Source organism: Hippocampus zosterae, chromosome 3 (genome assembly GCF_025434085.1).
Source record: "Hippocampus zosterae strain Florida chromosome 3, ASM2543408v3, whole genome shotgun sequence".
In the NCBI taxonomy this organism is placed as follows: domain Eukaryota; kingdom Metazoa; phylum Chordata; class Actinopteri; order Syngnathiformes; family Syngnathidae; genus Hippocampus; species Hippocampus zosterae.
Genome location: NC_067453.1, coordinates 20,691,609 through 20,710,853, shown reverse-complemented (window position 1 = coordinate 20,710,853; position 19,245 = coordinate 20,691,609). Strand labels below are relative to the sequence as shown.

Below are 19,245 nucleotides of genomic sequence, written 5' to 3'. Positions count from 1 at the left end.
GGCCAGGACACCTGATTTATCTTGATTGTTTTGCCAGTGCTTCCTCGACTTCAGTGCTTTTTCCTTTCATCAACTTGAACACTTTACTCATGTTACAAAACTGTCTTTACGCCCCCCTCCCCCCCAAAAAAACACATTACCCCAAACAGTTCTAGCTGGACGATAGTAGCTGCTGGGACTGTTTTTTTTTGGGGGGGGGGCACTCTTGCCGATGTAGTTTCATTCCATGTTCGCAAGATGGCAGTGCAGATTGTAGTTTTATTCCATGTCTGCACTGCCGAGTTTCTGGTCTGTCTTGCATTCTGTGTTTTATTTTTACGCGGTTTACCTGTTTTTTCGTTTTCAGATGAAAACGTTGTTTTGTGGCTGAAGTCATTTAGTGGCACATTTCTTCTTTTTCTTCTTTTGAGATGATTTTACTTTTTGATCTGAACACCGCTATTACGTTTGAAAGAAACAAATGTTGGGCTTGGTCCTATGAACAAGATGCCAACAGGTGTCTCCTCCTCACTTGGCTTCTGTTTATGCGTATTGTTCCGATAGCCGTTTTTTGAACGGGAAATGCTGTTAGATTTCTTTGCTGTCTCTTTTTTTTATGATGTCCGCCAGACTAATGTGACATTGTTTTTGGTTTGAATTTCAAACTCATGGAAATGAAAAGGATGAGAGCAGGGCTCCCTTAACATTTTCCAAGAAAGAGGTTACATTGGGTGATATTTTTCCCCCCAGCAGTTGCCACTTTACAAAGACTAAGATCAATTCCAATACATGTTTTTCCCTTTCTGCTGCTCTTTTTTTTTGTCAGCATTCTATTGCACACTTCCGAATACAATTCCCTTCACCTGTTTATTGTTGCAGTGCGAAAGGTACGTCGTAGTTTGTCATTCTGTTCAAGACGTGGTAATGAATAAAATTCAAATGACTGATTGTGTTGTGAGTAAAAGCGGTTATATTGCTGCGATAGGACGCTTCCTCTCGTGGGTCTTTTCATAAGAGGAAGCATCAGTGGGAGGGACTTGGAGTCACACAAAAGTGTGATGTTACTGCCATGGCGTGACACAAGACAGACAACACAAGAGGCTGAGTGAGGACACCGGAGCAACCTCTGCATCTCATACAAGGTACCTCAATGAATACATTAGCAGCACTTCCACCACTAACAGTACGCCTTTGCCCTATATTTACAAAGCAAATTTTGTCATAACAAGGAACAGAATCTGGCTAACCTGCCCCAATTATCCCCAAAGCTCCTTTTATTCCTCATAATCCTGCTACATTCCGAGCCTCTGAAAAACTGTTCCACTGATGCTGCTCGGCACTTTTGTGAATTGGATGCTCGATAATTTATTCCCATGATGTAGTGAAAGTGGGTCCGGCTCTGAGATGGAATGCTTCTTGTAGCAAGCCGGGACATGCACAGTGAGAGACCAACAGCAGTCACTCCTTCGTGTATGTTTGTGTGTGCAGGAAAGTGGATTTAGTGGAGCGCACACACTGTGTGGAAGAGATCATCCATATCAATGAGGACACCTGGCATGGCGCTTTTCAAGCAGCAGGCTGTGGAGGACTTCTATGACATCGGGGAGGAATTGGGGAGGTGAGTGCAGTCAACTTCTTTCAATTCAGTCGTTCACACTTTAGGAGGAGGAGTGGCATTCGGCTCTTGATGCACTGCTGCTCCAGTGTGTGTGTGTGTGAGTGTGTGTGTGTGCGTGTGTTTGTGAAAGAGTGAGTCTAATGTGAGAGTGTGTGTGGTAGTGCGTCTGAGAGAAAGATTTGTGTGATTTTGTGCTTGTATAAGTGCGTGTGTGTCGTGTGAGAGTGAATATGTGTGTATGTGTAAATATAAGGCATTGATTGTGTGTATAAGTGTGTGTGTATGTATATGTCAGAGTGTGTTAAATTGTGTGTGTATATAAAGTGTTGGTTGTGTGTGATTGTGTCAAGTCAAGTCAAGAGTATTTATAGAGCACTTTCAAACAGCCACCGCTTCATACAAAGTGCTGTACGTGGAGCAATTTAACATGCACAATAAACAGTAAGACAAATCGGTAATAAAGGCGGTAGAAAGCACCAAACGGTAAAACCAAGAACAAATCTAAGTCATGCTGAGTCGAACACCAAAGAATACAAGTGAGTTTTGAGGAGGGCTTTGAAGATGGGCAGCGAGGAGGCTTGTCGAATGTTCAGTGGGAGGTCATTCCAGAGAGAGGGACCAGCAACAGAAAAGGCTTGATCCCCTCTGAGCCTCAGTTTAGTTCTTGGTACTTCTAATAATGTCTGGTCCACAGACCTGAGGCGCCGGGCAGGTGTGTAGGGGCGGATGAGCTCAGAGAGGTAAGGTGGTGCGAGATTATTCAGTGATTTGAAAACAAAGAGGAGGATCTTGAAAATAACTCTAAAATGAATGGGGAGCCAGTGAAGGGATGCCAGAGTAGGAGTTATGTGCTCCCTCTTACGTGTGTGTGTGTGTGCTGTGAGAGTGCGTATATGTCGTAGTGTAGGTATGCGTGAGAGTAAAAGAGTGTGAGTGTAAGTGTGGGAATGAGTGTGTGAAATGCGTGTTGAGTCGTGTGGCTGAAAGAGAGAATATATGAGAGAGTGCAAATGAGTGTGTGACAATGCCATGTGTGTGTTTGTAAGTGTGCGTACAAGCATATGCGTGAGTGAGTGTGAAAGAGTGAGAATGTGTGTGCGTGTGAGCAGCGGCCCTGTAAAACTTGGGAGTGTTGCCCGCGTTTGAGTGAGAGCAGGTCTTAAGGGCAAAAAGCGCAACAAGTCACGATTTGATGAGTGGCCTCATGTGAACGAGCCCCACCTGAGGGTGGAGGATCCTTGTGCTGAGTGAGATTTGGGCAGACCCACTCGATTATAGGACAGACTACAACTGGCGGCTGAGGAGAAAGTTGGCAGCGCCCAGTCTCATGTGAGGAACCTGCGAGTCCATTTAGCACTGACAGAAATCTTTCCTACTGACAGATTGACCGGGAGGGAGAGGAAAAGCCTTTCAACATTTCACCAGTAGTCCAAATGGTCCTCTTGACCCGATGTTTGCTGTCTGTTGTCACACCCAGACACACTGGACGAACTGGAAAGAAACTGGCAGTCGTGTTTGAATATACTAAGAGAGCAGAGTGCTTAAATTGAGCTCAATGTTGGTGTGCGTGTACACCCCTTGATCCTTGTCCCACTTTTGACGGAATCGTGGGCTCGAGTGTCAGAGGAGTCAAATTTTGAAGTTCCGTTGTATAGTAGTCATAGTGGGCAAAAGTGTTGTTTTGTATATTTGGATGAGGCGGTGGTCTGCGGATTTGCAATTATTGGTTGGTTTGTGTTTTTTTTCTGATAAAGTTTTAGAATAGGGGTAGGCAAATCGATAGCGATACTCACATGCTCGATAATCACAGTGAAGATCGACAAGCATTTAACACAGTGAATCTTAACCTTTTAAGAGATACCGAACCCAACCACTTAATATGCACATTCACCGAACCCTTCATGAGTGAAAAATAAATAAATTGATTTTTAAAAAATAAATTCAAGATAAAAAAACGTGCATTTATTAAAAACAAAAAAGAGTAAGTAAAATTTCAAGAGCTAAGTATACGTTTTGGTTTTTTGGGGATTGTACGACATAGTATCACAACGGTCGCACGTTGACTACTGAGCGAACTAAATTTCCCGCAGCACTGATTGGACAAACAATGTCATGTGATCATCTGCAGCCAGTGATGGCCAAGTGGGCATGTCATAACGAATTAACATGTTGAGTCGCGTGTGTCTTAACCTCCATGGCAGAGGCTCCGTCGAACCCCTGAGGTTCGATTGAACCAAGGTTAAGAACCACTGATTTAACATAATAATTGAATAATACACGCCAGAATGTGTTCAGAGTCAACAAAACAACGGACGATATTTGGCCAGAACATCCTATACTTTTTTTGGTCAAGTATTTTTAGTATGTTGACATGCTCACGCGGAGGATGCGCGTTTGTTTTCATGCGCATGACTTCCTTTCATTTCCGACAGCACGTATAGCCACATCCTCAAGAGACCAACATGTTTTTATGTGGACAAGCGTATTGGGACAGATGGTAACTCATGGTGGTGGGATTTGAACAATTGTAAGTTAGCCTGAAGGGAATGAAAACGCAAGTGCATCTTGTGGCATATTATGAGTTCAAACAATTGATGATATGATATTGTGCATTTTCCATCGGAACAGAATATTGCTATCGTTTTATTTCCATACAGCTCTTATATTGGGTCTCGTCGTTTTCTGCAGGGGTACGTCATGCTGTGGCTGCTGGCTGCACATGACATGCAACACAGTGGTTTTACTGAGAACTCGTTGACGCATTGTCAAAACAAACTTGTCTGAGTATTTTAATGACATTTCTCTCTCTGCGTGGTTCCTGACCCAATGAAACAAGTCCAATGTGTGTAAATTGCAGCCAAGGGAAATGTTTTCAGTCTTCAAGAAGTCTTGAAGACGGCTGAGGCCGCACTGGGTATGTTGACGTTGGGAGGGGGGTGGGGGGTGACAGGAAAATGGTAAATAGAAGAGGGGATTTACACAATACATGAGGGGGTCATCCAGAACACGTAGTCAGTTTAGGAGCCATTCTTGCTGCATGAGGAATGTGTTTACAATTGAGGGAACTCTTCGTTGACCTTTTGCTCATTCCTCTGTTCAAGTCCAATGGAGATCCTCCCATAACTGGCAGCAGAATCTGACACGGACACACCTCATGCAAGGCGCTTTTGTGACCTCTTCCTCAAGTCAAACCATTTAAGGTGGTTTCCCTTTGCCCCTCCCCCACAAAATGTGCATCTTTGACAAAAAATATATTTGATGAGGAGACTGAAATGACATTCTGTAGAATGCGGAATGCGAACCCCTGTCTTTTCCCTTTCAACACTAAAATAAGAATAAGAAATACAATTTCTGAATGCTGAAAAAAACAACTTAAATGAGGGGCGGGGGGGAAAAGAATGTTCAGCAAATGTTCATTTTGCAAATTGGGTAAAAAAATCTCATAAGAATGAATAATACATATTAAATTGTGTGTCTGTTTAATTCACAAGGAACCAAATTTAAATAGCACAAAATTAAAAGACTATTTGCAGTATGTTCTTTTCAACGCCCCAAAATCATAAAAAGTATGTGACTTGACATAAATCAAAAATTTAAAAAAATTCCCAACACAGCTCCAATTCATTTGACAAAGTTGAACAGTTGAAAGAATCTCTAATTATAAAACCAAAATAATGATGCTAATTTTAATACAAATAAGAACACAGCGCTGACCTCAAGTAACACTCCCAGTTATGAGAAATGTAATTAACATTATCGTAAGCCCGTCAATTGTCAAAGCAGTGACTCAAAACTCAAAAACCTCCATGACGGAGTCACACAAACTGGAAATGCGATCCCGTCTATCATCATCAACCCATCGTTGACTCATCCAGTTTGCAACTCGGCTTGTTCAATTATGCATACGCGTGCGTCACGTGGCTCCTGCGATGTTACTGGGCTCAGAAATGTGTCAAACTAAAAGACCGGCGCCACTTGTCCACACATTCCCCCGACCTTGGCTGTGGATAATGACCTTCAGCTGTTGGATGTGGGAAAACCGATCGATGAAAAGCGACTTTCTGTCCCGGCGGCCTAGCTTAAGGCTAAAATGGCCGGCACGCCCTGCCCGTTGCGGAATACCACCTGCGGCATCGCTGCGCTCTTTGTTTCTCCTCTCTATACTTCACTGTACCCGATGACATGATTCACATTTCGGCCCACCACCAAGATAAAAGAACTTCCTCTTTGTAATTGTGACACACAGGGCACATGAGAATTGCTTCCCACAGGCACTTTTATAACAAGTAGAGTACACGTATGATCTTGCCTTTGACTAGAATTTGGGTCAACTTATCAGTCGGGTCTCAAGGGGGGCGAGGGGTCCCGTGAACAGAACAAGCAGAGGGAGTATACCGGAATTCACGTTCTTTCATCTGTCTCCTCTCACACTTAGAAGAAGAGTTGTTATCATCTACTGGATTCTACACCCTGTCCTCTTCCTCAGCTCCTCCATCCGATCGTGCAATCTTATCTGCCCGGAATTTGATCATGATTTGTCTTCGCTGGCCTGTCGGTGAATATGTCATGTGTAAAAATCTGTCCCCTAAATTTGGTACCAACTTTCCTTAACCTTAATCTTTTTTCTTGGCTGCACCCGCGCTAAAGTTCACATCCACAGAGTGGCCAACCGAGAGAAATTCACTTCCTGAACAATTTATCCGAATTTTCAAATGTTTTCAGTCCTGCCAAGAGCATCACACGGTGTGTTTAATATTAATGCTTCAAAGAATATTATCTCATAAAATTAATATAAGAAATTACATTTCAACAATGCGCACGCACACACACACACACACACACATACACACACACACACTCACACGCGTATTCTTAAAAATAAAGGTAGGAGACTAAATATTTTCACATGAAGGGACTTTCAAGCACCAAAATAAAAACAGGCGGCCCGGTGGACCAGTGGTGAGTGTGTCGACCTCACAGTGCAGAGGTATCGGGTTCAATTCCAGCTCCGGCCTCTTGATATGGAGTTTGCATGTTCTCAACAGGCCTGCGTGGGTTTTCTCCGGGTACTCCGGTTTGCTCCCACATTCCAAAAAAACATGCATGGCAGGCTGATTGGACACTCTAAATTGTCCCTCGGTGTGAGTGTGAGCGCGGATGGTTGTTCGTCTCCGATTGGCTGGCAACCGGTTCAGGGTGTCCCCCGCCTACTGCCCAAAGACAGCTGGGATAGGCTCCAGCACTCCCCACGACCCTTGTGAGCATAAGTGGATTGGAAAATGGATGGATGGATGATTAAAAATATCCTTCACAACAGCTACTCTCGCCGTGGTAAATTTGGGCTAAGTGCCTGTGATGTGTGTGTGACAAATGATTGACACCTCGTAAAACATGCCTTCAGTTTCTAATGTGTTGTTTTCTTTGGACTCACTGATTTCTTCTACATCAAATTAAAGGCAGAAGTTTGGGCCAGAGATGGCTGATTTCGTCACAGATGAAATTTACCTTGCACTCCTGTCAAATCATGACTGTTTTAACAAATATGACAAAAAGTGATCATTTTTCATGTCACCTACCAAAGCATGAGAGGCTCGATGAGCTGTCCAGTGTGAATTTGCTTGCCTGCCCCAACGTGTGATTAAAGAACTATTCCAGACAAAGGGTATAACCGAATACAGCAAAGCGCCGTCCCAAAAATGACAAAATAGTGAAGAAGAGTTTATGAGGTTTATGCGGTTACCAGCAATTAAAACAAGCAAATATGTCCTCTCAATCTTCCATGTGCACATACAGTAGTTGTTTGGTTGATGTGTCTCTCCCCAGCCCTGGAGACATTCTTCTTCTCTGTAGCGGTGAAGAGATGACAGGTGCACAGCATGTTATTCTTAGCTCAGCAGATAACGATGATAACAGTGGACATAGGGACGATAAGGCGCACTTGTATCATGGACAACTTAAATACAGTATGTAGAAAACCAGGCCTTGTTATTTTACCTCCGTTTCATATTGCGAGCACATCTGTAGCAACGGATCAACAAAATTATTATTTTTTTCATCACATATTTGCCACGCCACTTGTTGCTAGGCAGAATTCCTGGAGCTCCGTCCTTAGTGTCCCATAGGTAAATGGGGGTGGGGGGGGGGAAATTTACAAGATGTGCCCCCCCCCCCTCCCCGGCCACCATGTATGTCGCCCCTGTAAAGGAGCGTAAATGATCTTTGGTTTATGATCCATTGCCCCACATAAAAAAGGCAGAGATGCTTAAGTTGCCACATGCTGTATATTAAAACTTGGTTGGAATGTGAAGGACGGGTTTGATAAGAAACTTAACGCAGCCCGAACAGACCATCCTCTCTCTGTTGTGAAATCTTTAGGGTGCGAATCGTTGGATACTTGGCAGGAAGTTAGCTCAAGTCGGAGGACAGAATCTTGGCCCTCACTTGCGGCTTCAAGTGATTGTTCTCAAACGGGAAGTGATGCATCATACCGCAATATTTCATCCTTCCAGACGTTTGCCTTCACCCTCGACTATATCCTGTTGACGCTTGAGGATTGCATTAGCGGGTTCTGGCGGTGAAAATATTTTTTATTTATTCCGTCGGGGGGACGTTCGTTTGGCCCCTGAGCCTTCAGTGACAACACCACGATCGTGGTGAAGCTGCATTTAGCTCTTAAACTGTTCCCAAGATGCCAAGCGAAGTGAAGTCAGTATGCTTTTAAATCCAGGTTAAAAAAATACCACTCCCTATATCTTAGATTAAAGACTTTTAAACATGTTTTTAAACATGTTTTTTCCTTTAACTAATTAATAGAAACCTATTTTTATTTCTTTACCATTAAATCTTTCAAATGTTTTTCAAGTCGTCTGTTTCAGAAGTTGTCAATGTAACATTCTTTTCGTCATTTTGGCTAGCTACTTTTGGTATCTTCGCTTCGCTGATTTTTGTTAGCGGATGCGTTTGCAAGCGCTGCACCTTTACATGTGTGTTAAGTATTTCTCTGAACAACAATCATAGGACTAAAAAATGCTAATGTCATCCAGGGCCACCCGAGTCAGTCTGAAATCTGATCGGTAACGGTCCCGTTGTCGACACATAGAGACTGAAATCTGATTAGGCCAAAACGATCATTATTTTGTTTCCACAGTGGTCAGTTTGCAGTGGTCAAGCGTTGCACGGAGAAGAGCACGGGCGTCGAGTACGCCGCCAAGTTCGTCAAGAAGCGACAGAGTCGGGCAAGCAGGCGCGGTGTGCGGCGCGAGGAGATCGAGAGGGAGGTGGACATCCTGCAGCAGCTCCAGCACCCCAACGTGGTGGCCCTTCACGACGTCTACGAGAATCGCACGGACGTGGTGCTTGTCCTTGAGCTGTGAGTCCACAACACAACTTAGCTCAACTGCAGTTTTTTTTTTTCGTGGGCTATTTCAGATTGGCAGTTGTGTGAGTCAAGCATTCACATAAACCTTATTCAAGTTTTATGGTGCATGACTGAAAGTTATTTGGGACAGTTGCCGTATTGTTTTTCTCACTCCAAACCCTCATCGGTTCTAATGTGTCGGATTTGTTCCGTGACGGGCTCAAAGGAATGATTCTAGATAGAAACTGAGTGGTACCAAATGGTGGCGTCACAGGCTGAATGGCAATGTCAAAATAAGTTATGCTATTAGATGTCCTCAATTCATTTCATTTTTGGAATCGATGTGTGTTGATAGCAATTCACACTGGATTTCTGAGCTGCTATTTTTTAATAAAATCACAATTCAATGGAACCTCTAAAATTGAGTGCCCCTGAGATTGAGTACTAATTCAATTTCAGCCATTTGAGATATCAGCATGTTACACAGGCCTTAAAGGTTAGTTTGTCATCATGGGATTCATTGCAGTTATGTTTTGTATTTTTCTGGGGAAAAATGTAACGTCCCCATTCTTGAATCACCCATGATGTCAGCAAGTTGCGCAAAAACTCAGTTCTGTGTTTTTTGCGACGCTAATTCCAAACGATGCTAATTCACCGATGCTGTAGTGATGTTTATGTAAAGACAAAACAGAATTGGACCCAAGATTGTACCTTGTGGGATTCCTGTGACAAGATCTTTGAAAGTAGATATATTGTGTATTTTAGCACAACGAGATGAGTTGTTTTTTGTCAGTTTTAAAAAGGTTTCCTTTTTTAAAATTTCGTTTGAATGAAGTTTCCAACCCCCTGCTCACACTCACATTCACATTTATGGACAATATATATTTTATATTTAACCTGACGTATGTTTTTGGAATGTGCAGTGTTGTTATCTGTGGTCTTCTACAACACACTTGTTAAAGCCAACTCAAACTGTACTTTGGCATTTTCATTTTATGTTTGCCAAAAGCTTGTCAGTTTGGTCAGTGAGTTTCTGTGTCCTTGTTTGTTGTTTGCGCTCATTCCTGTGCCCGAATGTCTCTCACAGAATCAATAATGCTCATTTTGAATAGAGCCCTCAGTGAAGAGGGGCCCAGTCTGCCGCCCTGGCAACGCGGAAGACCCGATTAGAAACTAACTGTGAATGCTCAGTTTAGCATCTGACGGCTTTTGTCAGCCGCGTGACGTGACAGAGTGCGTCACAAACTCCGCCGTGGATTCAATGTGCCTTTTCTGGCGTGCTACCAGCTGCTGATAGGACGCTCTGTATTTGGAGCTTTTCATCAATCCTTTTAAAAAAAAATCCTGCTGCAAGAAGTGCAGTGTTGTTGCCAAAGCAATCCCAGGCATGCTAATTGAGCGCATCCCGATCCTGAGAACACACTCAGATAATGTTTGAGGGCTTGCTGCATGACTCACTGTGTGTGTCTGTTTGTGTGTATGGGTCACAGCGTTTCTGGCGGAGAGCTGTTCGACTTCCTGGCTCGCAAGGAGTCGCTTTGTGAAGAAGAGGCCACTCAGTTTATCAAACAGATCCTGGATGGTGTCCAGTACTTCCACTCCAAGAGGATTGCACATTTTGACCTAAAGGTACAACATATTCACGTATCTCATGTGTGCGGGGGAGGGAAAAAAACTTGTGGTTGTATGTACACGTAAGCAGTGTACATACAACCACAATGTGAAATATGGTTGATGTAAGGCCTGTGAGGGTATCGTGACCCAAGCTTCCTTCCTGTTTTCGGAGGCAGCTGTCCAGACTCTCAGATATAAACACCACAAGATTATCGCATCTGTTTCGAAGAGCAGTGTCGCCCACGCTACACGCTGTCAGTCACCGTTTTGTCTGGGGGGTTGCCATTTTGAACTTGGTTCAAGCATGATTTTGGGAAAATTGTCCCATTTTGCTAGATGAAGTCCTTCAAAATGTTCCTGAGGATTATTATTCGAGAAGTAAATCACATCTCACGTCTTTGTAATAAAAAGCATGTGTCGTGTCACTTTCCACTTCATCTTGAGCCCTATGTCCTTCTGAGCTAACACTGGCAGCAGTGTTACTGCAAATGGCAAGAGTGACTTGCGCTTGCCGTTTTACACATTCGGTGAAAAAGGTTGAAACCTTTGGTATTTTTGTTAAAGCAAAACCTGTAGCCTTCAAGTTAATCTTCAATGCACGTTGCAAGAGTGATGCTTTTGTATTTTATTGCAAAATCAACAGTTTAATCCCTCTTTGGCATATTTGGTAGTTTACAGTGTGTTAAAAATGTGCCCTGCACACCTCATGATGAGGCAATAGAACTACAACATGTGATTTTCTAATCAGCAAATAAAAATAATGCTAATAAAAGTGAAATTGCACGAAACATTTCAGCATCATGTTAATAATCCTAATTTTTATACTTTGGAGCGATGAAAACCCCAAATTCACCAACTCAACACATTTGAATATTCGATAAAAAAACAATTATTTTACACTTTGAAAGTAAGTAGTACTTAGCTTCTACATGTTGCTTTTTTTTACACTCAAGTGTCCTTAGATGTTTTGAAAGGTAAATTAAACTAAAAATAATCACAATGGTTGAGATTTTAAATTTTCAATTGTTTCACGAAGAGTCCAGTGAATGGGTACCAATCAGTCATCATTATGAAAGTAATCATTGCATTGTTTTGTTTAGTTTTTTTAATGCTTGCATCAGAGGGCCCTTGGAGAAGGTATTTTGTGCTGTTTTCAATATGTGTATACCATTACCAACACTGTAAAGTTGTGTCTTGACAACTACTTTTGTTGTTCTTTAGCCTGAAAACATAATGCTACTGGACAGGAACGTTCCTCTTCCGCGCATCAAAGTCATCGACTTTGGGTTAGCACACAAGTTAGAAGACGGAGCAGATTTTAAAAACATTTTTGGAACCCCTGAGTTTGTCGGTGAGTGTTTTTATTCGGTGATGGCTGCTACCAAAAAAAAAAAAGTCTCCTAATGTTTGTGATGCGCTGGCGTTATTTGTTTTCCAGCTCCGGAGATAGTCAACTATGAGCCTCTGGGGTTGGAGGCAGATATGTGGTGAGTTTTGAAAGATGCTTCATGGCAACAAAGTGGACTAGTGGTCAGCATAATGTGACCTTTCCTTGTACCGTCTTCTCACAGGAGCATTGGAGTCATCACGTATATACTGTGAGTTGAATAACTCAACTTAAAAGTACCAAGAAGAGATGATTAAGGAAATTCTCACTTGCCGTATTTTCTTTTTTAGTCTGAGTGGCGCGTCACCTTTCCTCGGCGACACAAAGCAGGAAACGTTAGGGAACATCTCAGCCATGAGCTACGAATTTGACGAGGAGTTCTTCAGCAAAACGAGCGAGCTGGCCAAGAGCTTCATCAGACAGCTGCTGGTGAAAGACACAAGGTGCAACAATAGCCCCACTCACAATTGAAAGACTTGCAGTTTCACAATCGTGTGTTTTCCCATTGTATTATACCTCCAGGAATTGAAACCGAACCTGTTTGGTTAAGCCGAGCGTGATCCTAAGTGGGTTTGCGTCATTTGTGCTCGAGGGTATTTACTCAGCTGCATTTTCATTATTTTAGGAAACGGATGAGCATAGAGGATGCACTCAACCATCCGTGGATTAAGGTACTGTGTGTGTGTGTGTGTGTGTGTGTGTGTGTGTGTGTGTGTGTGTGTGTGTGTGTGTGTGTGTGTGTGTGTGTGCGCGCGCGTGTGTGTGTGCGCGTGCGTGTGCGCGCGCACTTGGTTTATATTGTATTGTAGCACGTGTCTGTAAAGCAGCATGTGATTTGAATTAATACATCAAAGGGTCAACACAGGTGCGCATGGACATAACGGGACCACTTTATGAGGTACAGTTGCACAATGTAATGAGTTGCAATTGTAAAGGGTATCTCAATGAATTGTGTTTACCTATTGAGGTGATCAACAGGTCACAAACTTCTACCAAACAAGTGTGGCGGAGGCATAAGTCAGACAAGTATAAAGCAAATTACAACAATAACGGATACAAACTTTTTATGTTTCGTGAAGCATGTACACATGGAGACTAGACTTCTTAAGCACTGAACCTATGTAGACGCTATACATTTATATTAACTCATTCAGTACCAGCCAATTCTAGACTGAGTCTGAAAAGACGTTTAAAAACGTCTTTGGGAGTGAATGAGTTAACCCTTTCATGCACCCTGTAACATAATAAGCCGTCCTTAGTAAACGCTGTCCTTGAAAGGGTTAAAAACACAATTAAAAAGCATGATCAGATGACATTATCTTTGCGGTTAAATTCAAGCCTCTGCATTTTGTTCAAAGCCAAAAATCTTTGATCCTCGTTCAGTTGCACCAGTAAAGTGGCCAGTAAAAGTTCTGCCTGACCACTTTCTGCAAAGAGATATGTTCCTCCTGTTTTCATGACAATTGTGTACAAAAACATAGTGAATGTTAGGAAAAATAATGCCTAAAACTCCTAATCAATACGAAAGGGCCAAAAATCTTTCGAGCAACAGTTTGAGTTGCTGAGCCTAAAAGAATTAAAAACACAGGGGAAAAGAAATGCAACAGAGCCACGATAGAATAGTTGAATACTGTACACAGAGGATGCTTAACCCTTTCATGCACCCTGTAACCTGCTATCCACTGTAGTAACCGCTGTCCCTGAAAGGGTTAAGTACTTTTGGAGTACTTTCATTTCATGGTATTATTAATGTGTTCCAACACTGTTTTCCAAAGTGCATGTTCTTGCTGTTCTTTGTTGTGCATATGCGTGTCATGCTGTCAGCTCACACACTAATCCTACAGAACCACATCTACTGGGGAATCGCCACTGCGTGTGTTGTGGTGCTCCAATTTTGAGGCAACCTCTGACTCGGTGTTCCTCCATCCTTGTGTCTGAAGTCCCGTGGGTGTACGCCGGGGAGCCCCGCCCCAGACACTGAGCGGAAAGCTGAGCTGCTGAAGACCAAGTGTCTCAAGGAATACGACACCCAGTCCCACTTCAGCATGATCCCCAACAACACCTACGCCAGCTTTGAACGATTCACCCGAGTGGTGGAGGACCTCGGTCTGATGGAGACTGAAGTGACGCAAGTGGCGGGAGCCCAGCATACCTTGCAAAGTGACCTGGAAGCATTGCTTGCCGTTTACGACGACAAAGAAGTTTGGTACAAACAGCAGAGCGAAACCACCAGGAAGCAACTCTCCCAAGTCCGCTACGAGTATCGTAAAGTGGAAGCCACCAGGAGGCTGCTGCGGGCAGACCTGACGGGCGTGCGCACCACTTTGGAAACCATTGGCGAGAAGTACCAGCTGAGGCAGAGTCAACTGGAAGCGCTGAGGCATGAGCTGAACTCTGAGCTGCAGTGGCTGCAGGAGGTAGTTCGTTCTCTGGATCCACCGGCAGCTCACGGCAGCAGTCTGCACACAGCGCTGAAGGAGCTGCTGCAACAAGGAAAGCTCGATCCCAGGGCTCAAAACCCCCCAGCTGAGCCAAATGAATGAGAAAAGAGACATTTTATTTTCATTATTTTTATTTATAAATGTCACAGAGTATAAACTGAAAAACTATGGCTGGAACAAAAAAAAAATTGAATTGAAAAATCAATTTTCATGAGAAAAAAAGTGAGTGCATCGAATTGAATGGGTTTGTTTTACTTGTGGAGTCATTGAATCGAATTGCACCCGTGATACGTATTAAATCGTTTTTAATTGGAGAGATTCAAGCCGCGGTGCAAAGCCTACCCCTCGTAAAATGAAATTAAATATGTCTTCTAATTTGAAACGCCACAGAAAAGAGATTTGTTGACAACCCTGTCGATTTTAAATGATTAATGAGAGGCGCTAGCTCACAAGCTAGCCCACGAGGGAACAAGCTTGGGCCTTGTGATAACTAAATTAGTTGCAGTTGCGCCGGGGGACCACAGATGCGAACAAAGTTTTCTACCCCCCCTTGACTTTTTTTTTGCAGAGTATAAACTGAAATAATGTTGATCTCATCACAATTTACTCCCAAATGCTCAGAGTGAAAATCTGAGCCTATTTAGCAGAACACAACGTTGATATACTCTCAGGGAGACACTTGTCGATATCTGAACAAGCATACATTAATTGTAGTCAATAAATAATCATTTTAGATCAACATAAATTACAATAAGTTGAATTTGATAACTTCAGGGTGCTCGTGCCCACGCTACAGTGGCAACGACTCACCAGCATGAACAGCACACATTAAGGGTATATTATTTTGAATTTCATGATGTGTTATGTTGTTTTGAGCTGAGTTTAAAAATACAGAGTCATCACTATACTGTACTATTTTGATGTGGTTGAGGTCAGGGTCTTTCACACCAGACTCATCCAAGCATGCCTTTACAAAAACCTATGGGGCGTACAAACAGCACTTGAGGGCATAAACGTGGCCAACAATGTCCAGATTTATTGGAGAACATTGGTGTCATGCCCCAGCGCATTTATTATTTTTTTAGCTCAGAGATGTATTAAGCAAGCATGATTTGGTTTGAATTTTGGCAAGTGGAGGCAATGACTGTTGTGTTCTCAATTATTTATGGCTTCACTGTGTTCTGAATACAAAAAGTGTCAAGCCAGTCTTTCCAAGGAATGCCTTAGAATCACATGTTGAATTTATTTCTCATTCCATTTTATGATTTAGGACTGTGTGTTGGTAAATCAGCACGCACTTTGCCATGATGTTGATTTGTGATTTTTTTTTCTCTCCTCATTTGTAAAGCGCACTTTTTAATGAAGATATTGTTTATTTATTTATGCATTCGGTTTATTGAAATGTTATTTATTTCTTGTCTTTATTTTGGGAAAACTCTCAAAATATTAAAAACAAAACTTAAGTACTGTATCGGATGTTATCTGCAATGCTTGCAAGATGCTTCTGTGATTCTGTTATCTTTACAGAGAGAAACAATGTTCACTTTTTGACTTTGCGAAAACATCGACTGCATTTAAATTCCTGAAGTAAACATTTTTAAAAAGTAGTATGTTTTCATTGTATGTTTGTCCATGTTTCAATTTATTTGTATTCATCAGATTTGAACCCTTTCAGGGACAGCGGTCACTACAGTGGACAGCTTATCATGTTATCAGGTCACAGGGTGCATGAAAGGGTGAAGAAATGTGCACCTAACGTTTCTTTTTTTTATATTGTCATGTCTTTCTTCCACAGCCTCACAATACCAGGCAAGCTATGGTCAAAAGGTTGTCAGTGGTCAATTTAGAGAACTTCAAGAGGCAGTACGCCAGGCGAAGGTGGAAGGTAAAGCTTGAGATCGCATCCGATTAGCATCTGGCAGCAAATCATTAATTGTTCCATTTCATGATTCCTTTTTACAGCTTTCATTCCGGATCGTGGCTCTGTGCAACCACTTAACAAGAATCATGAAGAAGGGCCACAAACTGCCGGCGGAGGATGGGGTAAGAATCACTTTGTTGGTCTCTTCCAAACCCATATGATTCTTGCATGAAACACTTTTATTATTCAGGCAACGTGTTAACTCTTTGGGCACGTGTTAACTCTTGCGTGTGTTTCTGTCAGAGGGATTGTGAAAGCGACCAGGAAGAGATTGAAATCCTGAAGAGGCGGCCCAGGGCCAGAAAGAGAAGCAGCACTTCCTGAAAGAAGCATCTTAAATCAGGTCTCGTCATCAATGTTGCTGTTGTGAGACATTCAATCCCCACGCACGCACACATGCACACACGCACACACGCAGCAGCTGTTACTCTTCATCAAGAACAAGCCTATATGTTTGAATGGCTGCTCTGGAATGCTTCTTTCGTCTCTGCGACAGAGCTCCGCCACATTATCTTCTGGCATGTTACATAGCATTTTCAATTAGAGCTGACGTTTTTGTTTTTTTTCCTTGCCTGTGTACGATTATTGTGAACAGGAACTGATGAGACAGTGTTGCTTCACGTCATCGTCACTGATGTAGACAGCTTACGCTAATGACGTGCAGTCTTAAAATCCTTCAACTGCCAAGTGTTGACAGGGGGATTGTCCTCTTTTTATTGGGTGGGCGGCAGAGAGATTGGTCCAAAATGTGGTTCCATTCACGCTTTATTGGGCAAGGAGCCATTTTTGCTCACTTAAATATGGGTTCAGAATAGACCTCGAATGCCTCATTATGGGGCAATGAAATCATTAGTTTCTTCACATCTAGGAAGTAAATAATAGTTTTAAAAAAAATGTTGAATATTTCTAGTTACAATTATGTTAAAATGATATAGCAATTGAATTCTAATGTTTTGTACAGTCTTGTTTTGTAGATGTTTTTGAAATGTTGAATATCAAAGTATTTCAGTAAGCAATTGTGATGATGGTTTTAATTATTAATCATGCGATAACTATGTATAGATAAAGTGTATACATATGTAATATACTTTTTACAGCGCAAGCTCTTAATGCAATTATTTTGTTCATGATGAATGTCAACATATTTATGGTGTACATATGAACATCAACCAAACGTCTTACCCATTTTAAACACAAACGTACTCATTTGCTCTGTTTACTTCTATGTACTGTTCATTGAAAAGGTGTTAAATAAACTCCTCAAAATTGCTCTAAGCGCATGTGATTTCATTATTTTTCTTCTTGACATCACATTATATTTGTAGTTTGTAACGTTTGTGACAGACAAGGACAAGCAGTTACCACTATTTGCTCTCACAAAGGTCACGTTGTTTGGGTGCAGTCGCTCTGAAAGAAATTGTGGCCAACATTGGAGCTGATCTGAATGAATGTCTGGCAGCAGTACAAAGTAGACCAGTGCCACAAGCACGCCGAGAGGGCAGGCAGCATCGAGTGACCCGAGTCGACATTCCTGATCACATTTGTACAAGAAACAATGTCATGCTTAAACATGTAGTACTTTCTCTTAAAATGTTACAAGTACATCAACACCCTGGTTGGCTTTTTAATGTCTTATATACAAGTCAACAGTATTTATAGAGCACTTTCAAACAGCCAACGCTGCATACAAAGTGCTGTACATGGAGCGATTTAACATGCACAATAAACAGTAAGATGAATCGGTATTAAACGATAATAATAAACGTCAAGTCAAGTCAACAGTATTTATAGAGCACTTTCAAACAGCCATCGCTGCATACAAAGTGCTGTACATGGAGCGATTTAACGTACACAATAAACAGTAAGACGAAATGGTAATAAAGGCGGTAGAAAGCACCAAGCAGTAAAATCATGCTGAGTCGAACGCCAAAGAATACAAGTGGGTTTTGAGGAGGGCTTTAAAGATGGGCAGCGAGGAGGCTTGCCGAATGTTCAGTGGGAGGTCATTCCAGAGAGAGGGACCAGCAACACAAAAAAGGCTTGATCCCCTCTGAGCCTCAGTTTAGTTCTTGGTACTTCTAACAAAGACTGGCCCACAGACCTGAGGCGCCGGGCAGGTGTGTAGGGGCGGATGAGCTCAGAGTGGTAAGGTGGCGCGAGATTATTTCGAGATTTGAAAACAAAGAGGAGGATCTTGAAAATAACTCTAAAATGAATGGGGAGCCAATGGAGGATGAATGAATGAATACAAACAATAGGGTCTCTTCTCTCAATCTCTCCATCTATCAACAGCTTAGTTAAAGTCAAATGATCTGCCAATTTCTGAAAATGTGTCTGAGTGATCAACACCAGATCCCCCCCCCCTTTTTACAGAAGAATGGAGCTAATTAACATAATAACCCTCCCCCAGGACGAGTTTATTGACTGTGAGATAGGCTGGGTGAAGATCCAGCGTCACTGTCAAGCAGTGGCTGTACGACGCGGTCTGCAACCCGGTCATGCAGGGCCAACCACTTTTCCCACAGTTGTGGTGTCCTTGCGATTAAGTGAATATCCAAAGATAAGCAGAGCTGCATCTCTTTTTGTTGGATGAACAGATTAGCATTAACTAACTGCATTAACCTCTGATAAATGTCACAGATTCGATTGCTCAGTGAAGGGGTTGATGGGATAGTAGCCAAGGTGGTATTTGTGTTTGGCAATATGCCCATTCATTAAATTTTCAGTCATTTATTCTTTTATTTCAGGCAGCGGTCAATATAAACAAGACAACCAAAACATAATAAGCAATCACAATTAAGACTTATCCCAGAAAAAAGTGGGAAGAACAGACCTATAGCCTACATAGGAACAGTGCAACATCTGAACTGCTGCTGCCATGAGGGAAAATGTTTTTATCATCTTCATGGTTGCTTGCTTTTTTTAAGC

General features: G+C 42.3%; 1 protein-coding gene across 4 annotated transcripts; it reads left to right on the top strand.

The window, feature by feature from the left end:
- Positions 1-955: 955 nt before the first annotated feature.
- On the top strand, positions 956-17,592 carry dapk2b (death-associated protein kinase 2b). Of its 4 annotated transcripts, XM_052062285.1 has the most exons (12): positions 956-1,121; positions 1,468-1,597; positions 8,745-8,966; positions 10,445-10,583; positions 11,790-11,919; positions 12,007-12,055; positions 12,140-12,166; positions 12,246-12,398; positions 12,581-12,626; positions 16,192-16,281; positions 16,359-16,439; positions 16,561-17,592. In XM_052062285.1, the coding sequence occupies exons 2-12, from the start codon at positions 1,521-1,523 to the stop codon at positions 16,639-16,641; spliced, it is 1,095 nt and encodes a 364-aa protein (XP_051918245.1). In that variant the 5' UTR covers positions 956-1,121; positions 1,468-1,520; the 3' UTR covers positions 16,642-17,592. The 4 variants fall into 4 exon arrangements, with proteins under 4 accessions (XP_051918245.1, XP_051918248.1, XP_051918247.1 ...); XM_052062288.1 differs by lacking the exons at positions 16,192-16,281; positions 16,359-16,439; positions 16,561-17,592 and adding an exon at positions 13,896-16,003 and having other exon boundaries at positions 12,581-12,635; XM_052062287.1 differs by lacking the exons at positions 16,192-16,281; positions 16,359-16,439; positions 16,561-17,592 and adding an exon at positions 12,780-13,122 and having other exon boundaries at positions 12,581-12,687.
- The last annotated feature ends 1,653 nt before the right edge of the window (positions 17,593-19,245 follow it).

Bases quoted from the DNA above. Each gene is read 5' to 3' on its own strand.
- dapk2b (XM_052062288.1), top strand. From the start codon at position 1,521: ATGAGGACACCTGGCATGGCGCTTTTCAAGCAGCAGGCTGTGGAGGAC. The intron at 1,598-8,744 runs GTGAGTGCAGTC...TTGTTTCCACAG, and splicing joins ATCGGGGAGGAATTGGGGAG to TGGTCAGTTTGCAGTGGTCA. The intron at 11,920-12,006 runs GTGAGTGTTTTT...TTTGTTTTCCAG, and splicing joins TGGAACCCCTGAGTTTGTCG to CTCCGGAGATAGTCAACTAT.